This window comes from Chrysemys picta, chromosome 2 (assembly GCF_011386835.1).
Source record: "Chrysemys picta bellii isolate R12L10 chromosome 2, ASM1138683v2, whole genome shotgun sequence".
Lineage (NCBI taxonomy): Eukaryota > Metazoa > Chordata > Testudines > Emydidae > Chrysemys > Chrysemys picta.
Genome location: NC_088792.1, coordinates 23,595,590 through 23,622,139, shown reverse-complemented (window position 1 = coordinate 23,622,139; position 26,550 = coordinate 23,595,590). Strand labels below are relative to the sequence as shown.

Below are 26,550 nucleotides of genomic sequence, written 5' to 3'. Positions count from 1 at the left end.
TGCGGGGGTTGATGTTCACTTGGGCTCCCTGGGGACGCGCTTGGCGCGGCGGCGGGCGCTCGGGGCCCGCCTCTGGGGAGGGGCGCTCGGGTTCCCTGCGCTGCCGAGCGGCGCCTACAGACGCAGCGGGCTGAGCGGACGGCGACCCAGGGCGGCTCCTCGCAGCGGGCAGGGGAGGGGACGGGTTCGCGGTTGGGCAGCTCCGCGCCCCTCCCTCGGCGGGCTGGGCCAGGCCGCGGCTCGGCACCCGGAAGCGGGCGGCCGTTGGCGTGTGGCAGTGCGAGCGGGGCTGAGCGCAGCATGCGAGGCGCCGCCGCCCAAGCCCTGCCCCACTGCCCGCCCGGAGCCAGCGCCCGAGGAGCAGTTGCCGGCGGCAGAGCATGAGCGGGTCAGCGGCCCAGCAGCCCCCCGGCGCGGGGTCGGGGCAGGACCCCGCCGCGGCGGGGAAGGCTGCGGCCGGGGAACCGGTGCCGGAGCCTCCCCCAATGCTGAGCGTCGACGTGTCGGGGCTGGTGTCGCAGTTCGCGCGGAGCTTCGCGCTGATTTTCCCCGTGTACGTGCTGGGCTACCTGGGGCTGAGCTTCAGCTGGATCCTCATCGCCCTGCTCGGGCTCTTCTGGCTGCGCAGGCACCGCATTGGCAAGAGCTCCCGCCTGGGCCGGGCCCTCGCCTTCCTGCAGGACGAGGAGCGGGTGGTGCGGCTCAGCGTCTCCTCGGCCGAGCTGCCTGCATGGGTGAGTGACACCCCGCGCCGGGACCCGACACCTCCCTGCCCCCGGCGGGAGCGACACTCCCGGGCCGGGGCCTGTCGCCACCCTCAGGACTTGTCACTGCCCCAGGTGGTCATACACCCCGAGCTGGGGTCTGGCACCTTCCCCCGGGGGAAGAGACACAAGCCAGGCTAGAACCTTCTCAGTGACTGGGCTGGGGGGCCCGACCTCCTTGGGGCTTCTTTGCGTGAGAAGCCAGAGCCACACATCACCTGCCAGCGCCCCTAGGGTGCCTGCCCGAGTGCTTCCACCAATATCCGTGACTCCACCCATGTCTGGTGGAGGGGTGCTGCTTCTCTCTCATCCCCTGGCCGGGCGATAGCACCTCTTGGCTCTTTCCCCTTCGCCGCCTACTCGCTGTCTGGCCCCCACTCGCTCACCCACCGTGCCTTGGGAGCAGCACACTCTGCCCACCTTTTTTTATTAGCTTCAGTTCTCAGACACTTATACCCCATCCAGTTTAATACCTCCGCTGAGCATGAAGCAGTCACTGCCTTCTGCTGACTAGTAATTTACATTTACGAGTAGGGTTTGAACCTTTCATGGCTGGGGTTTCTTGCAAAGAAAAAATGTAGCTCAGCATTTTAGCTGTATACGCTGGTGTGGCTCTTAGCCTCTTACATTAGCTCTGAGGAAATAAAGAATCTTTAAGGTATAAATCTCATGCATCAGACAAATCCTGTAAGAGTACATTTTCTAAAAAACAAACACTGAGTATGACACTTCAACACCACCCCACAGCTTAATTTTACCAGTGATTCTTAATGAACCTTGAATAGATGGATGAGGTTCTGTTTCTGGCTCTGTCTCAGAGTCATGCCGTGAGGACTGACCTAAGGCTATTTGAGTGACTTTAGTGTGTTAACTGATTTATTTTAAAAAAAGGTCTTTTAGTGTTTTTATAAGTGGAGCTTTAATTTGGAATTTGCAGGCTTTTTAGCACTTTGAGAAATATAGCTGTTATCTGAAGTTAACATTCTTTCAAATTTTAGGTTGACTAAGGTTTTTATCTAGTAATTCCTTTAAATCTTAATTAGTTTAAGAATAGTTTAGACGGGATTACCTGCAATCCACACAACAGTGTCAAGGGACCTTCCAAATCTCTCAAAGATAGATCCCCATTCCTTCCTGAACACTGTTGTCCGAAGCTCCCAGTGTGGTGCTCTGCTTTCTCCTATGTTGATATCACTAGGCTGCGTGCGTCTGTTCCCTCTATGTGCTGCCCCAGCTTTGCGCAAATAGCTGACATAGCAGACCCGAAGAGAACCCCCAATAACCAGAGAGTCTAGTAAGATGCAAAGTCACGTCGATTAGGTTTATTGCAATCTTGGACACAATTGCAGTTCCCCGTAGATTACTTAGTCTACCGGGCATACTACGAGAAAGTGCCTCTTGGCAAAGACCCGGCTCAGTGGCGGGACTTTCCACTGCCCCCGTGGCCGGACAAAGACACCACCCCTGGGATACATTATTATACACAGGTACAAACAAGTTACACATCACTCCTGACGTATTGAGGTGCAACCCCTCTATGTAGTAAGGTGCCGCCTCTCACCTTGGCTTGGTTTGATCAAAACAACTCTATCCATCATTTTACCCTTTTGCCCCCGTCATTGGGATGGGTCGGCCTGTTCCATGTTATCTGTGGAATGTTCCAGTATAGTATGTCTTGGTACCATGTTTATACTTTAATTTTGCTAGGTGAATATATATTTATGCAACATCCGCCCTTTCCTTGCCAGCTTCTGTGAGCAGGGCCTGCCTCTGGCTCACAGTTTAACTTTGCTTTATGTTAGCAAAGTCTTGACTATTACTTTAGTTCAGGCCTCAAGCCTCATACTGGGCCTTCACTAGGGCCTTCACTTACTACAGACACCTTCTCCACATCTAACTTCTGTCCTCACAGTCTCCGCATTACACCTCTAGACGGGAAAGATTAAATGGAAATCCACAAATCTACTTCTGTGTGATTCCTCTAATAACTATTCTTCTCTCCATCCCTGTCTCTCAGACATCCACATTTGAGCCATGCATACATTGCAATGAATGCATCAAGTGTTGTGTGAGGATAAGCTTAAAATACATATGTGTAGTATTGTTTTTTGCTTTCATTTGCTCAAATCTTTATATTTAAATAATCTAATTGCTCTCTGATCTGATCAGAATTAGTAAAAGACATTTCTTCTTGTTAAACACTCCACTAGAAGTGATTTTTGGAGATGTTTCAGAGAAGACTAGTGAGAGGGGAGGGTGGCAAGTGTTTGAAATTTTTAAATCTCCATAACTGTAACTGTGTGACTTGCCCCAAACTTTGTATACAGTCTAGTCTAGGATGAAATGGGAGCAGTAGACTGGTTTTGAAGTTGGGGTGTGTGCATTTGGAAGCTTGGTTAATTACAGGAAGCAAGTTTAAATTTTAACTATATAGCATGGCTAGTTCATCTCCATAATCTAATTTGCTGTCTAGATTCTGTATAGGAAGATGCTTACAGTAATTACATATGAACAGTAAATCCTCTGTAGTCAAGATTAATGTTGTATATTTTAGTTTTTGCTTTATGACGTTTTGTATAGGCAGTAGAGAAAATGGGATTTATTTCCCTGAGGGTGTGTAGACCAAAGACCTAAAGCTTTGGAAGTGTGCCTATATAATGTCTGTCCCTTAGAGGGTTGAAACTATACTTTGTAGGCTGTTGGAGAGACGAAATTCTAGTGGATATCAGAAGCTCAGCTAATGTTGAAAAAAATAGAATTAGGAACACTGTTAGATTTAATGCAATATTTTTTTCATTAAATAAAAATGTTCATTATCAAATAGAACTCTTCATCCTAACTGCAAACCAGTGGCTTGTTTTTAGCCCTGACCTTTTGTAGTGATTGATTACCCAAGATTTTCAGTCTGTATTAATGCAGCTCATAGATTCATAGACTCTAAGACTGGAAGGGACCTCGAGAGGTCATTGAGTCCAGTCCCCTGCCCTCATGGCAGGACCAAATACTGTCTAGACCTGAATATCTACTTCAGGGAGCTTTGACAGCAAGACCAGCTGAAAGAACACCTATATGGTGCTCAAATTTTCCTGTTATTAGTGCTAATAGAAGTAGTTACTGGATAGCATACTCCTATTGGTTAGCTCAGTGGTTCCCAAACTTTAACAAGCGGTGAACCCCGTTCACTAAAGTGTGAAATCTTGTGAACCCCCTCCTAAAAATGAATATTTCTAGGGATTTAAGTTTAAATCTCCTCCGTGTGATGCCAACATTCACTCACCTCTCACTGAAGCAAAACAGCACTCCAGAGAAAATGACTTAGTATCGAATTACTGAGGCACCTGAACACTGCTACATTGACTGCTACCTGGTTCCGGCTAGTTTGGCGCGCAAACACCTTTTCTTCCACCACCAGGACCATCCCTACGAGAGTGCCCCATGAGGGACAAATTAGTCTGGCCTACCCCCCACGTCCAGCATGGCCCCTGCTCACTCTGCCCCTCATGCCACCCAACTTCCCGTCTGCCAAGGACAGGGGTCCGAGCTGCCACCTGCGTGCCTGGGGTCCCAGCTGCCTCCCTGCCTGCAATGGGCGGGGGAAGCTGCCAGCTCCACAGGGCTTGGACTGCTGGCCCCTCTGACTGCTGGGGCTTGGGCTGCTGGCCCCAACTGCCCGGCCCCGTGCTGCATGGGGCTCAGGCTGCCGGCACCTCCACTGACCGCGGCTTGGCTGCGCGCTCTGCGCGGCTTGGGCTGCTGGCCCCGCGCTGACTGGGGCTCAGCTGCCCTCTCAGCACTCCACAGGGCTTGGGCTGTCTGCTCCGCAACTGGGTCACACCTGCTGCCTCCCATGCTCGGGGTCCTCTGGCCGCCATTAAGGAAATTTTTCTGGCGACCCCCCCTGTAACATTGTGTGAACCCCCAGGGGTTGGCAAACCCCAGTTTGGGTTAGCTTCTCCATAGTATGTTACAGTGCAATGAGAAATCTGTCAGATAGGAAAGCTGCTATCTCCAACATGACCTTTTACTTGGGAAGTATATTTAATATATATTCGTAAACCTGCATTTGTTCTTCCTGTCTAATCAGATGGCTGGCCTGAATGTAAAAAAATCTTGGTCCTCTTTCACCAGATAGATGTAATTATGATACATTTTATCCATGAAGAGAGAAGGCCTGCTGACCACATTTCTAAAGTCAGATCTGTTCCTTAAATGGACAAAAGCACTTGCTGCCACAGTCAATAAAAATGAGCTTTATGGGAGTTCTTATTCTGTCTTTTCCTCTCTCATGTAATGTATCCCAGAAGATTTTCTTTCCCTCATCTCTCTCTGCACTTTAAAGACTTTTTGAGGGTCATTGATTGCAGCTGCTATTCCAAAATGAGGACACTTGGACAAGACATTGAATCCACTGCAGTATAACTATCCAAAGGAGTTGCTTCTCAATCAGAATCAGGTACTGCAGGGCATTGCACTGTCTGCAGGTCACTGGAATAATGAGAGAGGATGTTTCCTTAATATCTGAGGCTTTCTACTTTTATGGGACAGAAAATGAGTCAGAGAGAGCATAGAATACGCTTTCTATTAAAAAATAACCTATAATCCTACATCTGAATTATTTCTTTAAAACCTAAATTTTGGGTAAGAATACTGCTTTAGTACCATGTGTTGAGGGAACGTAATAGTTCTTTGTGGTGTTAATTTAAGCAGGCAGTTCCAGTTGTATGCCAAGGATATTAACTGCTGTGTCAACTGTGATTTGAAAGTAATGCTACTCTTCTGTTGAAATATACCTTTTCTAGATAAGGTCAACTAATCCTATCTTGTGATTGCAGTTCACTTTGTTTCTGTAACCAGGTGGTCAGGCAGAGAGAATACTTCTTTTTTAAATACACAAAAATAAGTTCATTGAATATTAACAGCAGTTGCATAACTTGAAGAAGCCACCCTGATCCATTTTTAAATACGTATCTTTAAACGTGTATTTAAACAGTGTAAATACACTGTTAAAAGAAACTCTTTGGTACTATTTTTTTATTGCCCTTAGATATTTGGGCACCATGTTTTTTTCCATATTTTCAACTTTGCATGACCGTTTTGTGCATCAGCGTTCTCATTGTGAACACAACCTGAAATGGAGTATAGAATAACTTCTTTAAAAAGAGTAGGATCCACTAAAGCAATAAACACACTAAAATCTAGGTAAAGCTTTGGTATGTGTTTTTATTGGGAAGTTGGCAGTGATTCACATATAAAGTGGCTGTTTTCAAATCACTAGTTCTGCTGTTTGTTTTAAATAGGAGTAGGATTGGGGCTCAAAGTGCTCTTACAAGCAAGGGCAACACTTCTTACCCAGCATTGTGAAAGGGTTTACAATCTTCAATACAAAGAAAAGCAGCAGTTGAAGAATTTCACTTTAGAGATGGAAAGTGGGACTTCCCTCCAGTTTGTTTTAAAAGACCAGTGTCCCACTGGGCTTTGTACTGTCAAACAGGTTGACAGGATTTCAGACTCTTAGAAGTAAAACCTTTACTTTCTACCATCTTACAAAAAACAAACCCTTACGTGATTCTAAGTTTGATCTTTTTTTAAGGTGACTGTCTCCTTGTTTTCATTAGGGACATGTATGCAGGCATTTGTCTGAATTTCGTGGATGAGTGAAACTTTGCTGCTTTTTTCAGCACATAATTGATGACGGTCTCAGAAATTTTTCCCAGATTAATACATCTGGCTGGGGAGAGAGGCATTGCAGCCATGCAGTCTCTGATAGCAGTCAGCAGAGAAGCACATGAAGAAATTTTAGCATTATTAACCATTTCAGCATGAAAACATTTAAGTCATAAATACTTTATTGGTATTTCCAACTGATGAACTTCAAATGATTCTGAAGCTTAAATGTTTTGGATCTTTGTAGCAAAGATAATGACATGAAAAGCTTAACTGCAAATTTCTGAAACTGTTTTGCAATCTGTCTTTGTCTACATGAGAGTTTACAGTTTAACTAAAGTTGTGTGTTTTATTTCTGTTTAAGAATGACTTATTGTTGTTTACTGTAAAGTGTCCTCATCTAATTAAAATTAAAAACTTGGTTTAAACCAAAACAAGTGCTACACAGTGGGTTTGGATTGCATCTGTATAAGTAAATCAGGTTAAAATAAACTGACGCAACTTTCTTGCATAAATAAGTCAAAAGTGATGCTTTTATGATTCAATGAGACTGCACTATGCCACTATAACAGTTAAAGGGAAAGGACACTAATATATAATTATCAACATGTATTAGTTTTATGAGGATGTCCCTAAAGACCTAAACTAATGAGTGTATAGCTACAATGTATTTAGAAAGTTTATTTAGTTTATATTCAGTAAAGCATTGATGAAATGGTGCAAAGTGTGTGGCTTTACTTCACACGATGTATATTTAAATATCAGTTTGATCTTAAATATTGAGATATGAACAATAAACATTAGTTCCTTGCAAGAAGAGGTGAGGGATCATGCTGCTGAAGAATAAATTGAGCATGCCTCCTGAAAATATAAAGAACTTCTTTTCATAAACTTTCTTGGTATATACAGGTGTTTAGTTTTCTTTTTTTTTTTAAATAAAATATACAGATTTTGTGTTTTGTCAAATCCTTCAGTTTGATTCTACAGAGAAGATGTGGAATTCTGACAAATTAGACAGTTTTACTTTACTTCTATTAATACTACAATTTTGAGTTACTGGGTCAAATTCTGCCCTGGTTTATGTCTATGGATTCTAGAATTTGAAGACTGAGGTGACAGAGATGCAAGGTGCGTGAATTTGTCTTGCAGAATCCTTGACTGGTACTGAAATGTGAACTAAAAAGAAACAAACTTACTAGCGGGATCTTAGGTTCACTTTTAAGGCTGGCACTCAAAACAAACCACTTTTCTACTTATGAATGCAACAAATCTGGTACACAAGTTAAACACAAAAATGGAACCCCACAGTGCTATTTTTGTCACTTTTCAGAGTATAAAGAGACTTTAGTTAAATTTTCCTATACCTAGCAACATGAAAAGACAAAAAACAGGGCTACTGATACTACTGCTTGATGTTGCTGTTATCCTAGGTATCACAAGTCCAGGAGACTTCTTATTCTAAAATGCCAATACTCAAAGTTGGAGGCTGAGTCATAAATGTCCAGGTATATTTCTTTGGTCAGATCTAAGTATAAAATGTGTCCATATTAAATTGAACTTGCCTACAAAGTGATGGTTAGCCTAATAATTCGCTGCAGCTAAATCAGTTTGTATGACTAGTATTGCAGACAATTGTCTAGACATCAATTTTATGTGCGGGAAATACGAAAGAGTAGCAAGGACATTAATAGAGAATTAAGAGTTAACTTGTTTTCTTTTAGCTAACATATTTTGACAGCCCCTCCCCTTTCAGCGCTGACTTTTGAGCTAAATTCCAGCTTGTATTACATTTTTAAACAGGAGAGAAGCCACACCATAAACTTTACCTGCAGTAGCTTTAATAAAGCTCTAGTTCAGCTTGAGTGCAGTTGTTTAAAAAGGCAATGTAACAAAGGTATATTGAAGCCAGTGCTAAATAGTGTCTCACACACTGTTTGCTGCCTTTCTGATTTTAGGCCTCGATTCATGAATATACTTAGGCATCATGACAGCTGCATCACAACACCTAACTTTTAGGTGCATAGAAAATCACAGGAACACCCTGCAATCCATGAAGTCTGAGTTAAGCACCTGGGCTCCTATACAATGAATGGGGAGAGATGGGGGCCTTAGACTGCAATTCATAAAGGCAGCATGCTAGGCGAGGAGCTGCTTAAGCTAGTCAGTGGGAGATGCTGACACGAGGGGTACGTGCTAGACCTGCCCCTTTAAGGCTATGTCTACTCTACGGACCTTAATTAAACCATGCCCACTGATATAGCGCTGTCCACACTGGCGCTTTTTGTCAGTGAAACTTATGTCGGTCAGAGGGGTATTTTTTTTTCTCACCCTTGACTGACAAAATATTTGCCAACAAAAGTGCTAGTCTAGACAAAGCCTCAGGGAGATAGGCACCTGCCTGCAGCCTGGATTTAAGCACCTGCTAGGGAATCTCCGCTGTAAACTCACTTTGGAGTTGGAGGTCAAAGATACTTTTGCAAGAAGCTGGGGTGGCGGGGGGGAGGAGATATATCCCTCAATTTCTATTCCAGTGGTTAGGATACTCATCTAGGAGGTGGGAGACTCAAGTCCGTGCTCCACCTGATGAGGAGAAGAGATTTGAACATGGTGTTTTGCTGCCTTTCAGGTGAGAGTGCCGTAACCGTTGGGCTATGGGATACTTTGATGTGGGGCTCCCTCAGTCTCTCCTGTTGAAACCGTTGCACTGTGGATAAATACATTATTTTTAAGCCATTGGAGCAGGATAACTGGGTCTCCCTAAAGCTCTAACCAGCAGGTTATAGAGCAGTGGTTTTCAACTTATTTGGCCCACGCTGTGTTACCTGGGCCCCAGAGAACTGGTGGCAGGGCAGCCCGGACCCCCGCTGTGCGGGGTCGGTTGGCTGCCTGCCCCGGACCTCCGCCATGCCACTGCCTCGGCCTCCAGAGCTTGTGGGGCCGGGTAATTGCCCCAGACCCCCACTGCCTCGCTGCCCTGGACGCCCGCCCTGTGGGGCTGACGGGGAGTCCTGGAGCTCGCGGGGCCAAGTGGCTGTGCTGGAGCTTGCTGGGCCCCCTGACCTCTGGGGCTGGCCGGAAGCCCTGGAGCTTGCAGTGCCAGGCACCAGCCCTGGACACCATGGGGCCGGACAGGAGCCCTGGGCCCCTGACGCTGGGGGTCCAGCTGGCTGCCTCAACCCTGGACCCTTGCCATGTGGGGCGGGCAGGTAGCCCTGACCCCGCCATGCTGGGCTGCGGGACAGCCTGGGCCCCACTGCACCGGGCAGCTGGGAACCTGGGCCCAGCCACGCGGGCCAGCCTTTAGCACACAGCTGAGTTGGGCTGCAGCTGTGTGCTAATTGGGCCGCATGCAGGCTGCTGGTTGAGAACTGCTGCTGTAGAGTCATTCTTACGCTTGTACGCATGCGCTCTCTCGGGCCCAATGATTCTTTCATTATTTATCCATAGTGGAACTACTTCAATGGGAGAGACTGAGGGAGTTCCACATCAGAATATGCAATAGCCCAATGGCTAGGGCACTCACTTGAGAGGTGGCAGATTCCTGTTTTAAAAAAAAACAACCTCTTCTTAGAAGGTAGAAGGGGGACTTGAACCAGGGGTCTCCCACATCCCAGGTGGGTACCCTAACCACTGGGCTAAAAGTTGCAAGGAAGGTTCGCCTTCCTTCTCTCTCCCCCCCATCGGTTTTGTATGAACTTGCCTAAGGGTCCGCGAAGTGGTAGGTGTGTTCTAAAGGATGGGGATGTTAGAGTCTGTTAAAGAAGAGGTTTCCTAAATGTTTTAACAGAGGGTAAAGTAAGTTTTTGCCCACTTTTGTTCTCCAGAATGGCTGAACTGGTTTGTCTGAAGAAGTTTTCCAAAATATTTAGTGTAAGGCAGACACCTGGCATGGAGACTTTCAGCCCAAACAATTTAAGTTTGGCAAAATTATAAGCAAGTGAAAAGAGGACCTTATAATGGGAAGAGTCAGGCAGTGTTGTTAGGTGCTACCAGCTCTGCCTGTAATGTTTGAAAAAATATTTCATGCATGACAATTTCCTAGTGAAGAAGAGAAACTATTGGAATGGAGTAGGCAAATGCTCCATTGAGATGTCAGTTGGTGAGTGGTGAAGGCGATCTGTTAACTTGCTCATTACAATTAAACTTGTAATTTTATGCTGTCAAATCTGCCCATCCCATCTCTTGTGTTTCACCATTTCAGATGAACTGTTAACCAACTTTGTTGCAAAAAAAATTCAAACAACACTGAAAATTAGGTTGTTTACAAGCCATCTTTAAATTTAGCATTCTGGTATGAAAACTGGCCTATAAAAGATGACAAACTTAATTTGCATAACATATTTACTTAGTTCTTTAAATGCACTAGTGAAGACATTGAATAAATGATGGCTGCTTATTTTGGAGAGATCACTTGTGGGACGTAGTGGGCCTGATTTTTAAAAAAATTGTGTATGTGTCTATCAGCCAAAAAATATAGTATTAAAATTTTGTGCAGCAAACTGTTAAAACATAGTTTATCTAGTAGAACCCTTCTCACATAAATAACCTTTAGAAGAATTTGGAAGAATAGCATTCCCCTGCAATGAGTCAGTGCATTAAGTTTTTCCACTGTATGCTGCTATGACTGAAATTCTTATCCACAGTTAAACAAAGATTTGAAAAATGGATTAGAGGTTCACAATTAGCTGAAGCAATCTAGAATTATGTACCATGAAGTTGTTACTAGAACTGTGAGAGTGTAGGTTTACCTTGTCTGAAAATAACTGTCACGCGATGAGTATTATGTTGTCATTTGGCGGTCCTTATCATGTAGCAGCATGGCTTATGTTCTCGTTAGTTCAAAGTCAGCCTCTTTTTAAATTAATAGAAATAATTTGATCAAATATCTTTCCAATAGAACATAAATCTTAATCCGATTATTGATACAGTTTACATCATACATTTAACACTTCTTAATGAAGATATTAACTAAGGCAGGACCTAATGCACATCTCTGCAATATCTCATTAGACTATTGTTTTCATAACCTTTGTTTACATTTCTTCAGCCAGTTGTTAGTCCATATGAATGTCCCTGCTGAAGTCTATTTGAATTAGGATTTTGTGAGACATAGCATCAAATGCTTCATTTAATTCTCAATATATCTACTGCTTTCCCTTTGTCCACTAAGTGTCTGTCTTTAAAAGAAAAAGCAGCTACATTTCTGTCAAGATGCAGATTCATCCCACTTCCAATTTAAAACAACCCAAAGAAAGACTGGTGCATGAAGGAAACTGTAAAACATGTTTCAGATGGGAGCGATTGAACCAGTCAAGCGATTGAACCTGTGCCAAGAGAGCACATTATGGGTGGTGGGTATAAGAGGCCAGGGGATGCTCAGCCTCCCCAAACAGGATGTGGCACACCTACCTTTGGAGGTGTGCTGGCGGCCTGCTGCCTTTGGAGCGTCGCTGCCGAAAGGGCACCTGAGCTATAACCCTGCCCATGCTCCGCCCCAAGGCCCTGCTCCTGCGTCCTGCTCTTCCCCCAAGGCCTTGCCTTTGCTCTGCCTCCTCCTGTCCCCACTCCGCCTCTTCCATCAAGCTCCCCCGGCCTTCCTCTTGCGGGAAGGTGCCAGTTAAGCCAGATGGCTGAGCAGTACCAACTGCAATGGCCAGGACAGGAGTATCCCCTGCCACCTCCACCTGGTCCAGAGCCCTTCAGAGCGTTCTGATGAGCAGCAAGTGGCAATTATGGGGTGTCTGAGAGCAGTGAATGCCCCCCCCGAAGTGTTTGTACTTGCTCAAAGTTCCATGAGGAGTGGGAGGGGCCTTGGCAAAGAGGTGCCACGGGTGAGTGGGGGGGGGGGGGGGCCTTGGGTGTAGAAGGCCGAGCAAGAGCAGGCCTCAGGGTTGAGTAGGGGTGGGGCCACAGTCTGGGACCCCCCCTCCCCTTCTAGGGAGCTTTGGTGCTCATGTCTAGCCTCCCCAAATATAGGAGTCACACAGTGCCCATGGAGCATGTTAAGGGTTATAATCCATCTTGTTTCTAGTGTCAAAGATCTAAAGAAGTGGAGCAGTACTCAGTCTGAAACAGAAGAGTTTCCTGAAGAAACAGCCCTTCAAGATGGAAATGCTTACGTCCAAGTTAGCAGACTTCAGCATAGGTGATCCCTCTCATACTTAGATTTGAAGGAAGGTTCTCTTCACGTCCACGTTTTACTTTATCACACAAATTCTTTCACTTGTTAAAATCTCATAACATCTGCATATCTCAGTGCTAAGACTAATAATGTATCCATACTTACTGGAATTTCCTTTCTTTAAGTGTTAAGATCTACAGATCCTTTGCCCAAGGTGGTTTGGGTCTCTGGTCAAACGGATACCAATTGATATCCAAAAACTTTTCAAGAATTCTTGCCACATCCTGCTGTGGACAGAATGTTAAATATAAAATATTTTACTATTGTATCCCTGTAGTCAAATGAATTTACTGTGGTTGTGGAAGCTGTCTCAACTGGCAGGCTCATAGAGAGTGGCAAGAGATACTCTCCACGCCTGCTGGTGGTGAACAGGTCTGATTCTGCCCCAAAACTTCAAGCAGACTGACATTATTTGTAATGGCTGTATGAACCTATTATGTGAAGAAGGGAATTTTTTTTCCTCTCTGAACATGAACGTATTCTTTAATTCAGAATATATGCCTGCTGTATCTGCTTTCTGAACAAATGTATGCTAAACACCTTTTTGTTCTGATGTCTACAGATCTGTCTTGTTCTGTACTGTACTAACAGGTATATTTAAAGCACCAGATTTTCTTTTACATGCTGCGAAAGAAATTCTTTGTTTTTTGAGCCTTGTTTAATTAATTATTGAATGATGTATGTTGGGATATATACAATATCTGTTACTCACCTCTCATATACTAATCCTCACCCAGTGTTTTTCCCTCTTATATACTTTAACTTGAAAGACAACACCCCCATTTAAATGTCAGAGACAACAGGAGCTATAACTTAGTATTTTATACATGTGGATCTGTGTGTCATTGAACCATATATGCTATAAGGGACACTACTGGGTGATTTTTTACTTTGAATTACAATATAACTAAAACAGAGAGCAGCATCCATCCAAGCCTCTGACTGCCTTTGACAATCTCTCCTTTAAAATAAACATTTAAATAAATTAATTCTAAAAATAATTCAACTTCTTTGGTTTCTTTTTTGCCCTTTTTCTAGAGACGGCGTAATTTGTGCAAAGTTGATACCATGTTAATATAAAACTATCCTACCAGAACTGCTACTGTTCATTAAAGTCAAGGAGGCTTCTTTTCTATTACTGCCTTAATCAGCTGGGCCCTTAACTGTTAGGAGTTCACTTTAGCTCTTTGACAAAATTGAAGGAGCTGAGTAAATTTTTAGTTCATTATTGTTTAATTGGAGATGCTAATTCAGCAGCTGTAGTATATCTGTATGTCTAACATTCTAGATATAAAATAACATAGGGAAGCTTGAGGAAATAAAGCTCTTCAACTGGTACTCTTTTGTATCTATGTATAATTGAAAATGTAGTCTGTTGTGAAGTTTCTATGTCCTTTCAATTTGTATCCTGTCTTTCAAAGGGTGGATAAAAATTGTTGATTTAAAAAAAATTGATTTTCTTAATTGAAATTGGATTTTGTGTTTAAACGCAGATTTATTTTAAAAAATAAACCAATTTCAAATTAAATTTGAAATTGACAGTGTATGTTGAGGCCTAAACTACTTATAATTTATTAAAATAATTAAAATACAAAAAACAAGTAGTACAGGTTTGCTGCCAAGTTTTAAACAAAGTCAGACCACTGAACTGGTGGAAGTCATGGACCAAACACCTGGAACCAGAGTTTGTTAAAGTACTTTTGATAGCAGTAGCCCCTTCTGCAGGGACAGAGAGAATATTTTCTTCATTTCAGTTTATTCAACTAGTTCAGTTCATTGACTAGTTTATTAGACATTAAGAAATGAACTGGGAGTTGGAAAAGCAGGAAAGCCTGTTTTTTCCGCTTCCAATCTGTTAATAAAAACTAGGTGTGAGAGCATGAGGTCTACTAGTTCTAAAATTTTGAACACTCGATGACTAGAAATAATTAGTTCAATTAACTAAGTAAAGAAAATACCCTTTGTTTAATAAATGTTACTTAAGTTTTAATGCAAAACATGTTTTGATAAACTTTTTGATAAACCTAGTATATTAAGAGTTTTACTTAATAAAAGCAATCTCAAATTTTTTTACATTTTTAAGTGAATTTGACTTTCCATCCAAATTGAGCTTAACAAATGACAAGTAAAAGTTAATCTACAAATAAGAAATTAATATTTTCTAATACAATAAAACCTTTAAATTTTAAGAATTTGAATAAATGTAAGGTAAGCTATATAAATTGCTTAAATAAATGTGTATAAATATAGTGTTTCCCTCCAGGATAGCAAAAAGAAACACCCATTTTAGTGTAAAATCTAACTCTAGTTGCAAATCAACATGTTTTAAGTTACCAACTAATGAGAATCAATCTTTCTTAAGGAACTAACTAAAAAGTACAAATGCCAAACGTGATGAAAGTTAATTATTTAAATCAAGGTTTCCTGCTTGCGGATTTAAATCATGATTAAAATTGGTGATTTAAATTTATCTACCCCAATCTTGCATGATCTTTTTGAAGCATAGCAAAGAGTAATAACATTATTATGTAGTCTTCATTTCATACATGAGGCACTCTTGTCTCCTGTTTCATTTAAGCAGTTGATTACTAATGTTTTGTTATTGATTTTCACAAGCTCGATTACTATGGAGGTTTGGGAATTTGTTCCCCAATTCAGTTGGTTAGTGGCTATTTTTAGAAGAATAAGAAATAGAATATTGCTGAGTGAAAGATGAGGGACTACAAAAGCATTCCTATAAATTGGCAATCCAGGGTTCAGTTCTGTTCCATTCTCTCCATTGGATAATAGCAATTTATAATAAAGCTATCTGCTACAGCTTGAAAGTACTATATATTTTATTTTAAATCTCCAGCAGGTATAAACCTTTGTTACAGTAGCACTGTGACAATACTTCAGATAATATTGAACTTGCAAGTACAATAGTGGACACTGACACTCCTCTCTCTCCCCCCCCCCCCTTTTTTTTTTGTTTTGTTATTTTGCTAGCATTAAATTTCTGTGTTGAGAAAAACAGCTGCAAGGTACAGTGGTGCTGTGTAGTGCACAGACATGGGAAGGAATTGTAGATGGAGCAGTGCTTTAAATTCTGAATTCTTTGCCTCTACCCTTTTAGCTGGAAAAAGTGAAATGGGGCAAATAAGTTGTAGGCAACTTGTTTGAGTTAAAGGAAATTTTCTCATTATAAATCAATCAGACTTCAAAACAAGCCAAATGTAACTCCATAAAAAGTAATAAATGCAGTGGGACAAATTCTTTCCTAGTGTATCTCCTTAATACCTTGTGGAAATCTGTCCTGGCTTCCTATAAACTTTCTTTTGCATGTGAATTGGTGGAAGATGTTCTATGTGCCTCTCTTAAGAGGACCAGACAACAGTGCTAATACAGAATTAGAGGTTTGATATGCATTGTGTAGATCCAATGCCGACCTTGGTATGACATTGTGAAATGTCCATTTGTTGGACAGAAGAAGAAAGTAACAATATTTTCTCTATAATTCTTTTAGTTGTAAAACATAAAGTTCAGCAATAGCAAAATGTCCACTTTACATAAATGAATGTCTGCCAGATGATGGTGTCAAATTATTCTTTGGACGATATCATGAGCTGTTGTTGGCTGGACTATGTCTGACATTGGTTCAGTGGTTTTAAATAATATTTATTTGAATGTATATATAAACAAGTTAATATTGACTGAACCCGAGTTAGTTGTTTTTTTCCTCCATTGAAAGATAGATTCTAAATGAATGGTCCTATTCTTGTTTTGGAAGATATATGGCTGGGCTTGCTTCTAAATGAATAAAGCCACTATGATTAGTAGGGGAGTTTAGTTTGTCAAATGATCATCAGACTAAAACATTGCAGGGAGGTGTGTCAAGATTTTTATTACTTGCTGAGGCCTGAAAATGAAAGTGATCTTTGTTTTGATGAATACTGGATTAGTTTCTCTAACAAACACAATTCTGTAATCTTGTTTTCAGTATTTAGCATTCCCAGTGTCCATTTATGGCACTAAATATGTGGGAGGGATGTCACTAGGTAGGGTGACCAGATGTCCCTATTTTATAGGGACAGTCCCGATATTTTGGCCATTTTTTTTCTATAGGTGCCTATTACCTCCCACCCCCGTCTCTATTTTTCACACTTGCTGTCTGGTCACCCTATCACTAGGTTTCTCTGTAGAGGTATTTTTGGTCTAAAAAGAAAGAACTTCCACCATTAGGCATATTTTGAGGTGTACTGTATTGACCTTAAAGACCTGAAAGAGGTGTCTTGCAAGAAATGGAACAGCTGCTTTTGAAACTGTCGTGGTAGATCCTCCTTTTCCCCTAGTAAGGGTCTTGAGTTGTTTTTACTTCATGGTGTCCCAAATGATGTTTTGATGTCACTGAGAGATTCTCCCTGAACCCTTAAATTGCTGTAGCTTATAATATCAACAGCCATCTATCAGCAAATGATTTGTAGAAGTCATAACAGTGTTGATTATTTGCAAGATCATCAGAAGATACTTTTAAAACGTCTCAGCCAGTAGCCAGGAGAAGAGATAGTACTGGGGTAATGTGTCTGGGCAGAAGAAATGTTTCTCAATATGTCTGTGGAACCTGAATGTGTTTTGTGTATTATTTTCCTAAAATACTAAGAATAAGATGCAAGAGAGGAGTTCATATGTTAAAAACGTATTTTCTGATATGGCAAATATGGGTAGTGAGTTCAGCACCATAAATGTATGAGGTGTACAGCCATGACCATAATCCTCAGCATATTGTGTTATAGAATGTATAAATGATTTCTTATTTTCCAATCATAGCAAGTCCTTGGTTTGTCACAAGGAGCAAGTGTTTGTTCTGTGACCAAGCTTTTGTTTTATTAGTTACTCGGGGAAAAGAATGGTCTTCCTGATCCCTCTACTAGATGTGACAGAGGCTTGGTCACAGAACAAACACTTGTTCCTTGCAACAAACCAAGGGTTTGTTATGGTTAGAAAATAAGCAGTCAGTTATTGAGTGGAGATGAATGTCGATTTCAGACCTCCTAATTATTGACTCAGAAAACAGGAATCAAAGTTGAATGTGGATATATGCAAAGTAATGCACATTGGAAAACATAATCCCAACTATACACAGAAAATGATGGGGGGAGTAAATTGGCCGTTATCCCTCAAGAAAGAGATCTTAGAGTCATTGTGGATAGTTCTCAGAAAACATCCACTCAATGTGCAGCGGCAGTCAAAAAAGCGAATAGAACGTTGGAAATCATTAAGAAAGGGATAGATAATAAGACAGAAAATATCATTTTGTCTCTATATAAATATATGGTATGCCCACATCTTGAATACTGTGTGCAGATGTGGGCGCCCCATCTCAAAAAAGATGTTTTGGAATTGGAAAAGGTTCAGAAAAGGGCAACAAAAATGATTTGCGGTATAGAACGTCTGCCAGATGAGGAGAGATTAATAAAACTGGGACTTTTCAGTTTGGAAAAGAGACGACTAAGGGGGGATATGATAGAGGTCTATAAAATCATGACTGGTGTGGAGAAAGTAAATAAGGAAGTGTTATTTACTCTTTATTACAAGAATTAGGGGGTCACCAAATGAAATTAATAGGCAGCAGGTTTAAACCCAACAAAAGGAAGTATTTTTTTCACACAAGTACAGTCAACCTGTGGAACTCCTTGCCAGAGGATGTTGTGAAGGCCAAGTCTATAACAGGGTTCAAAAAAGAACTAGATAAATTCATGGAGAATAGGTCCATCAATGGCTATTAGCCAGGATGGGCAGGGATGGTGTCCCTAGCCTCTATTTGCCAGAAGCTGGGAATGGGCGATTACCTGTTCTGTTCATTCCCTCTGGGGCACCTGACATTGGCCACTGTTGGAAGACAGGATACTGGGCTAGATGGACCTTTGGTCTGACCCAGTATAGCCATTCTTAAATTCTTATGAAGAGCACAAAAAGGGGCTTTATTGTTAGAAACAGCAATTGATGTTTAAAATAATCTTCTATGCAAAATACTACATGAAACCAACATATAAACTGCTTGGTAGGCTACTCTTAAGGCTGGTGATTAGAGATGCAAAAATACTGTCTTGCCGTTCAACTCTATTGTTTGGCCACAGATACCTTGAATGGTCCTATTATCACCCTTTCTTTTCTCCAGTAATATTGCACTGGAATTTGTGCGGACTGAGTTTTTGATCCTTGATGCTCTCTTCTTCCGACTATTCTTCAAGCAATAATGAGTTGCAGTATACCTCCTTGATTTGATAACCAAACTGGCAGCAGTATCTTCTAGGTTATCCAAGGTTGGGGGAGTGGCCATTGGGGTGTTTGGAACTGACATCAGTTTCCAATGGATTATTCTGTTGTAACACCTCGAGGTTTCCTTAGCCCTTGGCTACTGCACTATACATTCCATCATAATTAAAATTTGCATCTTTAGGTTTGTCAGTGTTCTGGTCCACAGAAGATATAATAAGAAGGTTTAACTTAAAAGGAAATTGTGTTCCAATGATTCCTGTTTACTTCTGTAAAGTACTAAGGGTAAAAAAGTTAAAATCCCAAAGTAAGCCATATAGGTAAGATGTTTTAAGAACACAAAATAGAAATGGTAGGTAAGAGAAATTGCCTTCTTTTATATCTTTTCCCCCAGGCCTGTTTTCCTATTATTTTTTGGCACATTAACCAGTCTTCTTGAATGTCTATGAAGGGTATAACACACCTTTGATCAGTTTAAATACTAAGACCTCATCGACACTCTGTTTTTATTTACCTCTGTATCTGCACTAATGCCCATCCATTGTGTAGACACAATTTCACACTGCATTCGTGTAAATTGTCCGTAGGCTGCACCAGTGCTTTACTTGCTTTTGTGCAAGAAAATTCTTGGAATTGTTTTTCTTGACGTAATACATACAGACAGTGCCTTAATGATATGCTGTAGCATTTTTTCTTTCTTGTTTATCTTGCTGTCTCACTTATGGTGACCCTTGCAGATTAAAATATTAAATTGAAAATAATCCATACCTGTGTACCAAATATCACCTTAGAGTGCTTATTTTGGTTGGTTTACTGTTTGTGCATTGTTTCATTCCGAGGAATGATGATAGACGACTCAATATTACTTTCTGGATCTCATGTGTTAGACCCATGTTGCTGAGCTGTCAACACCACAGAGAGTTTCCATAAAGTTTTCAGAGAAACTAAAGTTCGTTAAAATGTTTTTGGTATGTCTTGTAAAATATTGTAACACAAATATTAGATCTAAACTCATTGACTACTGTTACACTACATGTGGATTGATATCAGATGAAGTGCATAGCATGCATAGTAAACATGTGAAACCGTAGAACTGCATTGTTGTTAATCTGGTTCAGGCAAAAAACATGGTTGTGCAGACTTGCATAATTGTATTCGATCTGAATACAAGAACTGAATCAGCCAAATCAGCCAGATTGTTCTCTGTGTTGTTTTTTTACATTGCAGATTCCTATATTTGTACACCATTCAGGAACAAAAAAAAAAAAAAAAGGACACACACAACTCTGACTCCTTCTAGAAAAAAAAAAAAGTGAAACTAAAATATGCATGCTAAACAATCACTCCTTTTTTCCCATTGCATCCTCCTCTATTCTCTGTCTATTCACAAAGTATGAACTTGTCTTCTCACAAGTCAGGCATGTTTTCTTGGGCAATATGAATAGTAAAAATCTTATCTGTGTTCTACAGATCCAGGAAGGCTTCTACAAACGTAAACAACATCAGATTTACAAAACTTACTCTGAATTTCTGTAAGGTGTTTTTTGTGGTTTGTTTTTAATGAATTCCTGTATAAATCTCATCTAAGAGCCAGGAACTGACAGACTGCTTACAAGTTTTAAGATTTTATTTGCAAAATGAAATGACAATTGACTATGACAGTCAAGGCCAAGTGGTTATCATGCTGCTTACAGGTGCTTTGCCAGTTCCCTCATGTAGCCAGCTCTACCAGTGTATTTTCAGTGTTGAGATACCACAGTAATAGGTACTTGACAAATATCTAAACTAGAGTGTGCTTAGCAACAGTCTTGGTATTCAAGTTCTGTAGCTTTCCTTTTAGTTGGCAAGTTGTGGAGGATCTAGAAGTGGATCAGTATAAACTACTGAGACACCACACAACTCACTATTTTACTTTAGATGCACTAGATGTGAAGATGAGCCAATGATGACTAACACATGCTCATTAATCTACTGTGACACATAGCCTGTAGTTCTATAGGTATTAATTCCAGTTTTTGTTACCTATATGCCATGCTACACAGTTTTCTTCCCTCACTCCCCTTGCCTTCTGCTGAATGTGCTCATAATCTGAGACAGGTATTAGAAATGAGTATTAACAAAAATTCTTGCTTTACTTGTATGTCACAGCTTGGATAAAAAACTCATAGTAGCCAAAAAACTGCTATTAGCATGCCATACTAAGTAGAGCTTTGCAGGTGACACTTGAGGTAACATGGAATATATCCATTATTGTTGTTGTGTTTTTTTAGCCCAGTATACCCACTTTTCATCAGCTGTGAATGGTGGTGGTAAAGATTTTAAATGACAGATTTGAATTCCTAGGTTGCCTCAGTTCAAAAATGCCTGACACAATTTCTGATGTAATTGACGGCTTAAAAGAATAATGAATCTTTTGCCTTTACTTCCAGATCTGGATGAACAATGCTGACTTAAAATATTTTTAAATTCAAAATCTTCCACTCCCTGTAAATTCACAGGATTGATGAAGTTTAGTGCATTTTTACTCTCTTGATGGGCTCCAGATGGAGTAATCATAGTTTGGCTTTTGGCAGGCCTGCCAATAGCAGGAAGATGAGTGTGAGATTCCAGTGGCTTGTAATTCCATAAAACTCCAATGTACTGTGTACAATGATGATTTATTTAATTCTAAAATTACTACATCCAATGATCTCATGAGTACTTTTAAAATCTGTTCCTGTGAAATTCCCTAAAGAAATAGAAGGCCTGTGACTTTGTCTAGTTTCAACAAGAATCAATCCTAGTTTGTTTCTGTTTGGTAGGGGATTAATCCAGATATGGCACCGGCTACTCTGTACAGTACCCGTTACTATTGCAGTTGGATTTCAGACATTTGGAAGAAATCTCTGGGGCTAGTCTGTGGTAGTGAAATGAGGGGCAGTTGCTAACTGGTAGAGTTTTTTCCCAATAGAATCTCTGCTGGAAGTCATGATAGTTAGAGTAGTGACTTGCGAGGTCTCAAACAGCAACCCAGCTCATGAGGTAGGGTTGTCAAGGTTATAGATTAGCATGGATATATTGAAATTGTATGGTTGGGACTAGGACTTCCTTCAGTCCCTAGGGTCATTGAGTTGGAGACTATACTCCATCGCTATGCAGCTGTTAATCATTCCCATCCCTGGGGCTAATGCTCTGGGACCATTGCAACTGCATTGAATTTTCTGATTAACTTCATACTGTTGCATGCTTTTTTTTACTTGAAACGGGATAGTGTTGATTTACTGAGTATAAGAAAAGAGAATTCTAATCCAGTTCTCACCTACTTGACCAATAAAAAATATGAAGATTTAATACAATTCTCAGGATGTACGTGAGTGCCATCATGGGACTAATGTTAAATAGTTTTGAAACTATTTTACTTTGGTAGAGAAAATGATGGCTTTCTGCTTTTCTTCATGCCTGATTTCTAGGACTGGTTGTCATTAGTTCTGACTTTCATGGCCAGCTCCTAGGAAATGCAACTACTGTGCTGACCCCTGAACCATATCATAGAGCGCTAGCCTTCATGGGTTCTACCTTCTGGCAGGACTGTTCTTGCCAACCAAAGTCTCCTTATCTCCCTGTGGCCCAAGACTCAGCAGAGCTCTTCTTGTTCTCCATAGGTAGGTGTGTTATCTTGAGTAAGCAGAGTATCCTTGGCATAAGGCTAGTAATGGCACCACTTTATGCAAAAGAGTGATTGGCTATGGCTCCACAGCCACCACAAACCTAAACCATTTCCTGGCCTGCCTAGCTCAGTCCTTGCTTGGCTGCTAGCCTAGGAAAAGTAGGGACTGTTAATCACCAAACTGTTATTTCCAGTAGTTGTTGCCTTGTCTTAAGGGCACCTTGTCCCAATACTGTAACAAAAATCTAAAACAAATATGTCTTCCTTTTGGGAGTGGGCAAAAAACCCTCTATCCTAATTTTATTTAAATGAGAATTTTATATTGCAAAAAATGTAGCTCTCAATAAATTGCTTGGAATTGTACCATCAGTGTGAAAAAACAGCAAATCTCTAAATTAAAAAATTAAGGTTCACTATATGATTGGTGAAAACTCTCTTGTATCTTTCTGAAAGTTTTAAAATGTGACTCTTCAGTGAGAACAATATATTCTGGAGATGCCTTTGCTATTATTAGTGAAGGTTGAGTTGAGATCTTTTTAAAGCAGGGCCTAAATATCTTAAATATAAAGAGTGTAGTGTATGCGTCCACAATTTTACAGTGCTTACTCTTCAAGAATGCAGAATAGATATTCAAGTAAATCTGTAAGTTTGTGTTATAAGCATTTTAAAATGACTGTTCTAAACATTTTTTGTGGTCCAGACTTCTTTGGTTTGATTACTCTAGAAAACAAGTCAACCTTTTTTAAAACTGACTGACTTGGAGTTCTACAATCTGCAAGATCACTGTAAGGAATAGAGTGAAACCGCAGATTTTAGGGAAGAGAATAGCAGTGAAATTGGAATTCATTTAAGTTTTGTTTGTCTTGTTCTTTTTTACATATCCTTGGGCTCTTTCTTATTGTCTAAACTTGGAAACTAGTTCCAGGGCCACCCATTAACTTATCCTTTTATGGTATTAAAAGCATGAGATTTTTTTCCTCACCTTAGCACAGTAGACAAAAATAGGAGGTGGGATTTTCAAAAGTGCCTAAGTAATTTAGGAGTTGCATGGCTCCTAAGTCACAAGGTCTTTAGACCTGCTGTCCATTTCTGATAGGGGGAGAGAGGGATAGATCTAATTTCAAAAGCTGTTGCAGCCAAATATCAAGCTTAAGAAAATGTCAAATGGAGTTGACCAATTACTGAACACATTTCAGAGCATGGTTTTTCACCAATGCTTGCACTAACTCTGAAGCAGGTTGCTCATGCAGGCATGAAACAATAACACATTTGTTTGGATCAAAAATCTGCATTTACCTTGTATAGATCTGTGCAAGATGTTTTGTGGCTGCTCTTATGATTTGCTAGATTGACAGAGTGAAGGTAACATAGAATAATGACTAAAATTAAAGCTAGTAGAAAGTATTTGGATTTTTTGTGTGGTTTAATACTAAGTATGTGTTTCCCCCAGCACACATCTTGCTCTTATCTACGATACAAACTTATGTTGATATAACTATGTCGCTCAAAATCCACACCCCCGAGCAATGCAGTTATGTGGACTGAACTCCCAGTGTAGACAGCGCTATATTGACAGGAGGGCTTCTCCCATCGACATGGCTACCACCTCTCACGGAGGTGGAGAAGATCTCCTGCCGACTTAGCATTACAGTGGTGCAGCTGCACTTCTGCCACACTGCAAATATAGACAAGTCCCTTGTCTCTTAGCACAAATCTGATTTAGAGAACGCTTTTTAAAAAAGCATTATTTTTGAAGGAAAATGTTATCCAAGCCACTTGCAGTGGCAAAATAGAGAGAAGACTTGGGAGGCAAGGTTGAGCTCATGCTGGTTAGCATTAAATGAATCACTTCAGATTTCGAAGAGAGAGACCACATCCTGTTTGGTAACTAACACCATTTTCATTCTTTATAAATCACATATGTATGTATGTATGTATTTATTTGTGTGTGTGTGTGTGTGTGTGTGTGTGTGTGTGTGTGTGTGGTGTGTGTGTGAATTTCTACAAATTTGACTGGATTTTCTTTGCCCTGAATTGATTAGCTCTTTGCTCCAGCCCTCTTCCCCTTCCTTCTCCCTCCATCTTTTTCCCTTGGCTTCACACCTTCCCCTCTTACCTTCTTATCCCTTGCTCTGTCACCATATCTCCCTTCCCTTCTAAGTTCCCTCTGCCATTCAAAAACAGACAAACAAACAAAACCCTAATGTGATGTTTGTTGCCATCTCGTTCACTCTGCTTGTGCATTATACCCCTTCCCCACTCTGTCTTGTCTATTTAGACTGTAAGCTCTTTGGGGCAGGATTGGTCTGCTATTCTGTATTTGTACAGTGCCTGGCATAATGGGGCCCTGCTCTTAGTTGGTCCTTAGCCATACTGTGTACTGAATGAAGTATAGTACGTGATTAAAGACTATCATAATGTATATGGAAAAGGGGGCTAAATTAAGGTTGCACAGACAACCTTAATTGTGGAATTTACTAACTTTTGAGTGGTTGACTTGGCAACTTTAATGTTCTTTTAACATGGTGTATATGTTTATGGGTGTGTGTACAAAGTGGTATAGTATTAAAATATTATCAAAGACTTAAGTTCTAGGCTACTCCACAGAAATGTTGGTATGCTGTGAAGTGGGGGAAGGAGAGGAAATAACTTCATCCTCTCATTTCCTCCGTATAATAGACTGAACAGGAAATTGCTGTTACTGTTTCCTGAGTTAACATTGTATGAGTAACATCAGTCTATGGAAGGGATCTGATAAAGTTTGAAATAAGTGCTATTTCTGTTCATCAGACCTCTGGAAGCTGAGTCATATAGCCTAATCAAATTCTTCATTAAGCAGAAGAAATTTGCTCTAGATTGTACCATTTTGCAGTGAGGAACCTTCTTGTTTGGTTTGATCTGGAAATACTGTAAGTACTCTACTGTTACAAATAGACAGACTATTATTACCTTCTTGGCCAAGGATGCAATAAAATTGATAGAAATAATTCCAACCTTTCTGGGTAACTAGACTCTCTATCTCCACAAAACAGATGAAGTGGGTTAGTGGCAGTAGTAGCGTCCTCACCTTCCCCAAGCAATGTACCTCAACCTTGCTATTTAGTGATCTACCGCTAAATGAGAAGATAATTCATTCCCCATGTTCATTCAATCTCCTGAGACTGCCAAAGCAAGCAAATTTTAGTTGACTTTTAATGATGCTGATGATAGATGCATATATTTCTGGGATGACAAGTGAGCATAGGAGAAGCAGAAAGAGAATTGCACACATTACCTACTGCCCGAGTTTAACCAGTTTTTCAGACTGATTGGTAGGGAAAGCAGGGTCAACCCAGGCAGCAAGGAAAGATGAGAGAGTATGCAGTCTGAGACCAGCACCTGTGTAGCTGGCTGTGTGCTTGCCTTCTCTCCATTGTTTGGATTTGGCTGCTAGTAACCAGTATGGTAAAAGCCAGGATACCCAGAATGGCTTTAGAGCTAGTTGTTCTGCTATCAACCAGATCTTTACTTCAAAACCATTTTTTAAGGAGATGTCTGAATTTAATAAATGTGCAGCACTTTTTATAGACTTACATTAGGCCTTGCATTGAGTAAGTTTGTGGGTTCTGATGAAGTGACTTGGTGTCCCTTGGATGATAGTGTCATCAATAGAAGAGCTCTATGATGGAATAGAAAACTGTTTGAGTTAATGATAAATACATGGCATGGTTTCCTATTTCCATGGGAATTTAGCAAGAGTGCGTCCTGTCACCATTGTTGTGCAATGTCGGGATGGACTGGTGGATGGATAAGCTTGAAGAGGCAGCTGTTAGAGATTTTGCTTTGAGATCTCAAGTACATCAAAGATACTGTCTTGCTGGCTCAGTTTGATGAATCACTGCAGAGATAGCTGATCTAGTTGGTCAAGAAGCAGAGTGCATTAGTCAGTTTGTTAATCCAGATGAAACTAAGTCCCTGGCCCTTGTCATTAAGTAGCCTCCAACTTCACATTACAAACAGCTCAGTATGAACCTATCCAGATGCAATATAGAGCAGATGGC

The 26,550-nt window shown here is 40.9% G+C and overlaps 1 protein-coding gene across 4 annotated transcripts in view; it reads left to right on the top strand.

The window, feature by feature from the left end:
• The first annotated feature begins 238 nt into the window (after window positions 1-238).
• ESYT2 (extended synaptotagmin 2) overlaps window positions 239-26,550 on the top strand; it is a 141,225-nt gene continuing 114,913 nt past the window's right edge. For all 4 annotated transcript variants that reach the window (XM_005308107.5, XM_005308106.5, XM_008162969.4 and 1 more), the window contains exon 1: window positions 239-734. In XM_005308107.5, the coding sequence (XP_005308164.1) occupies window positions 381-734 (354 nt within the window). In that variant the 5' untranslated portion in view covers window positions 239-380. The remainder of the gene's footprint in view (window positions 735-26,550) is intronic.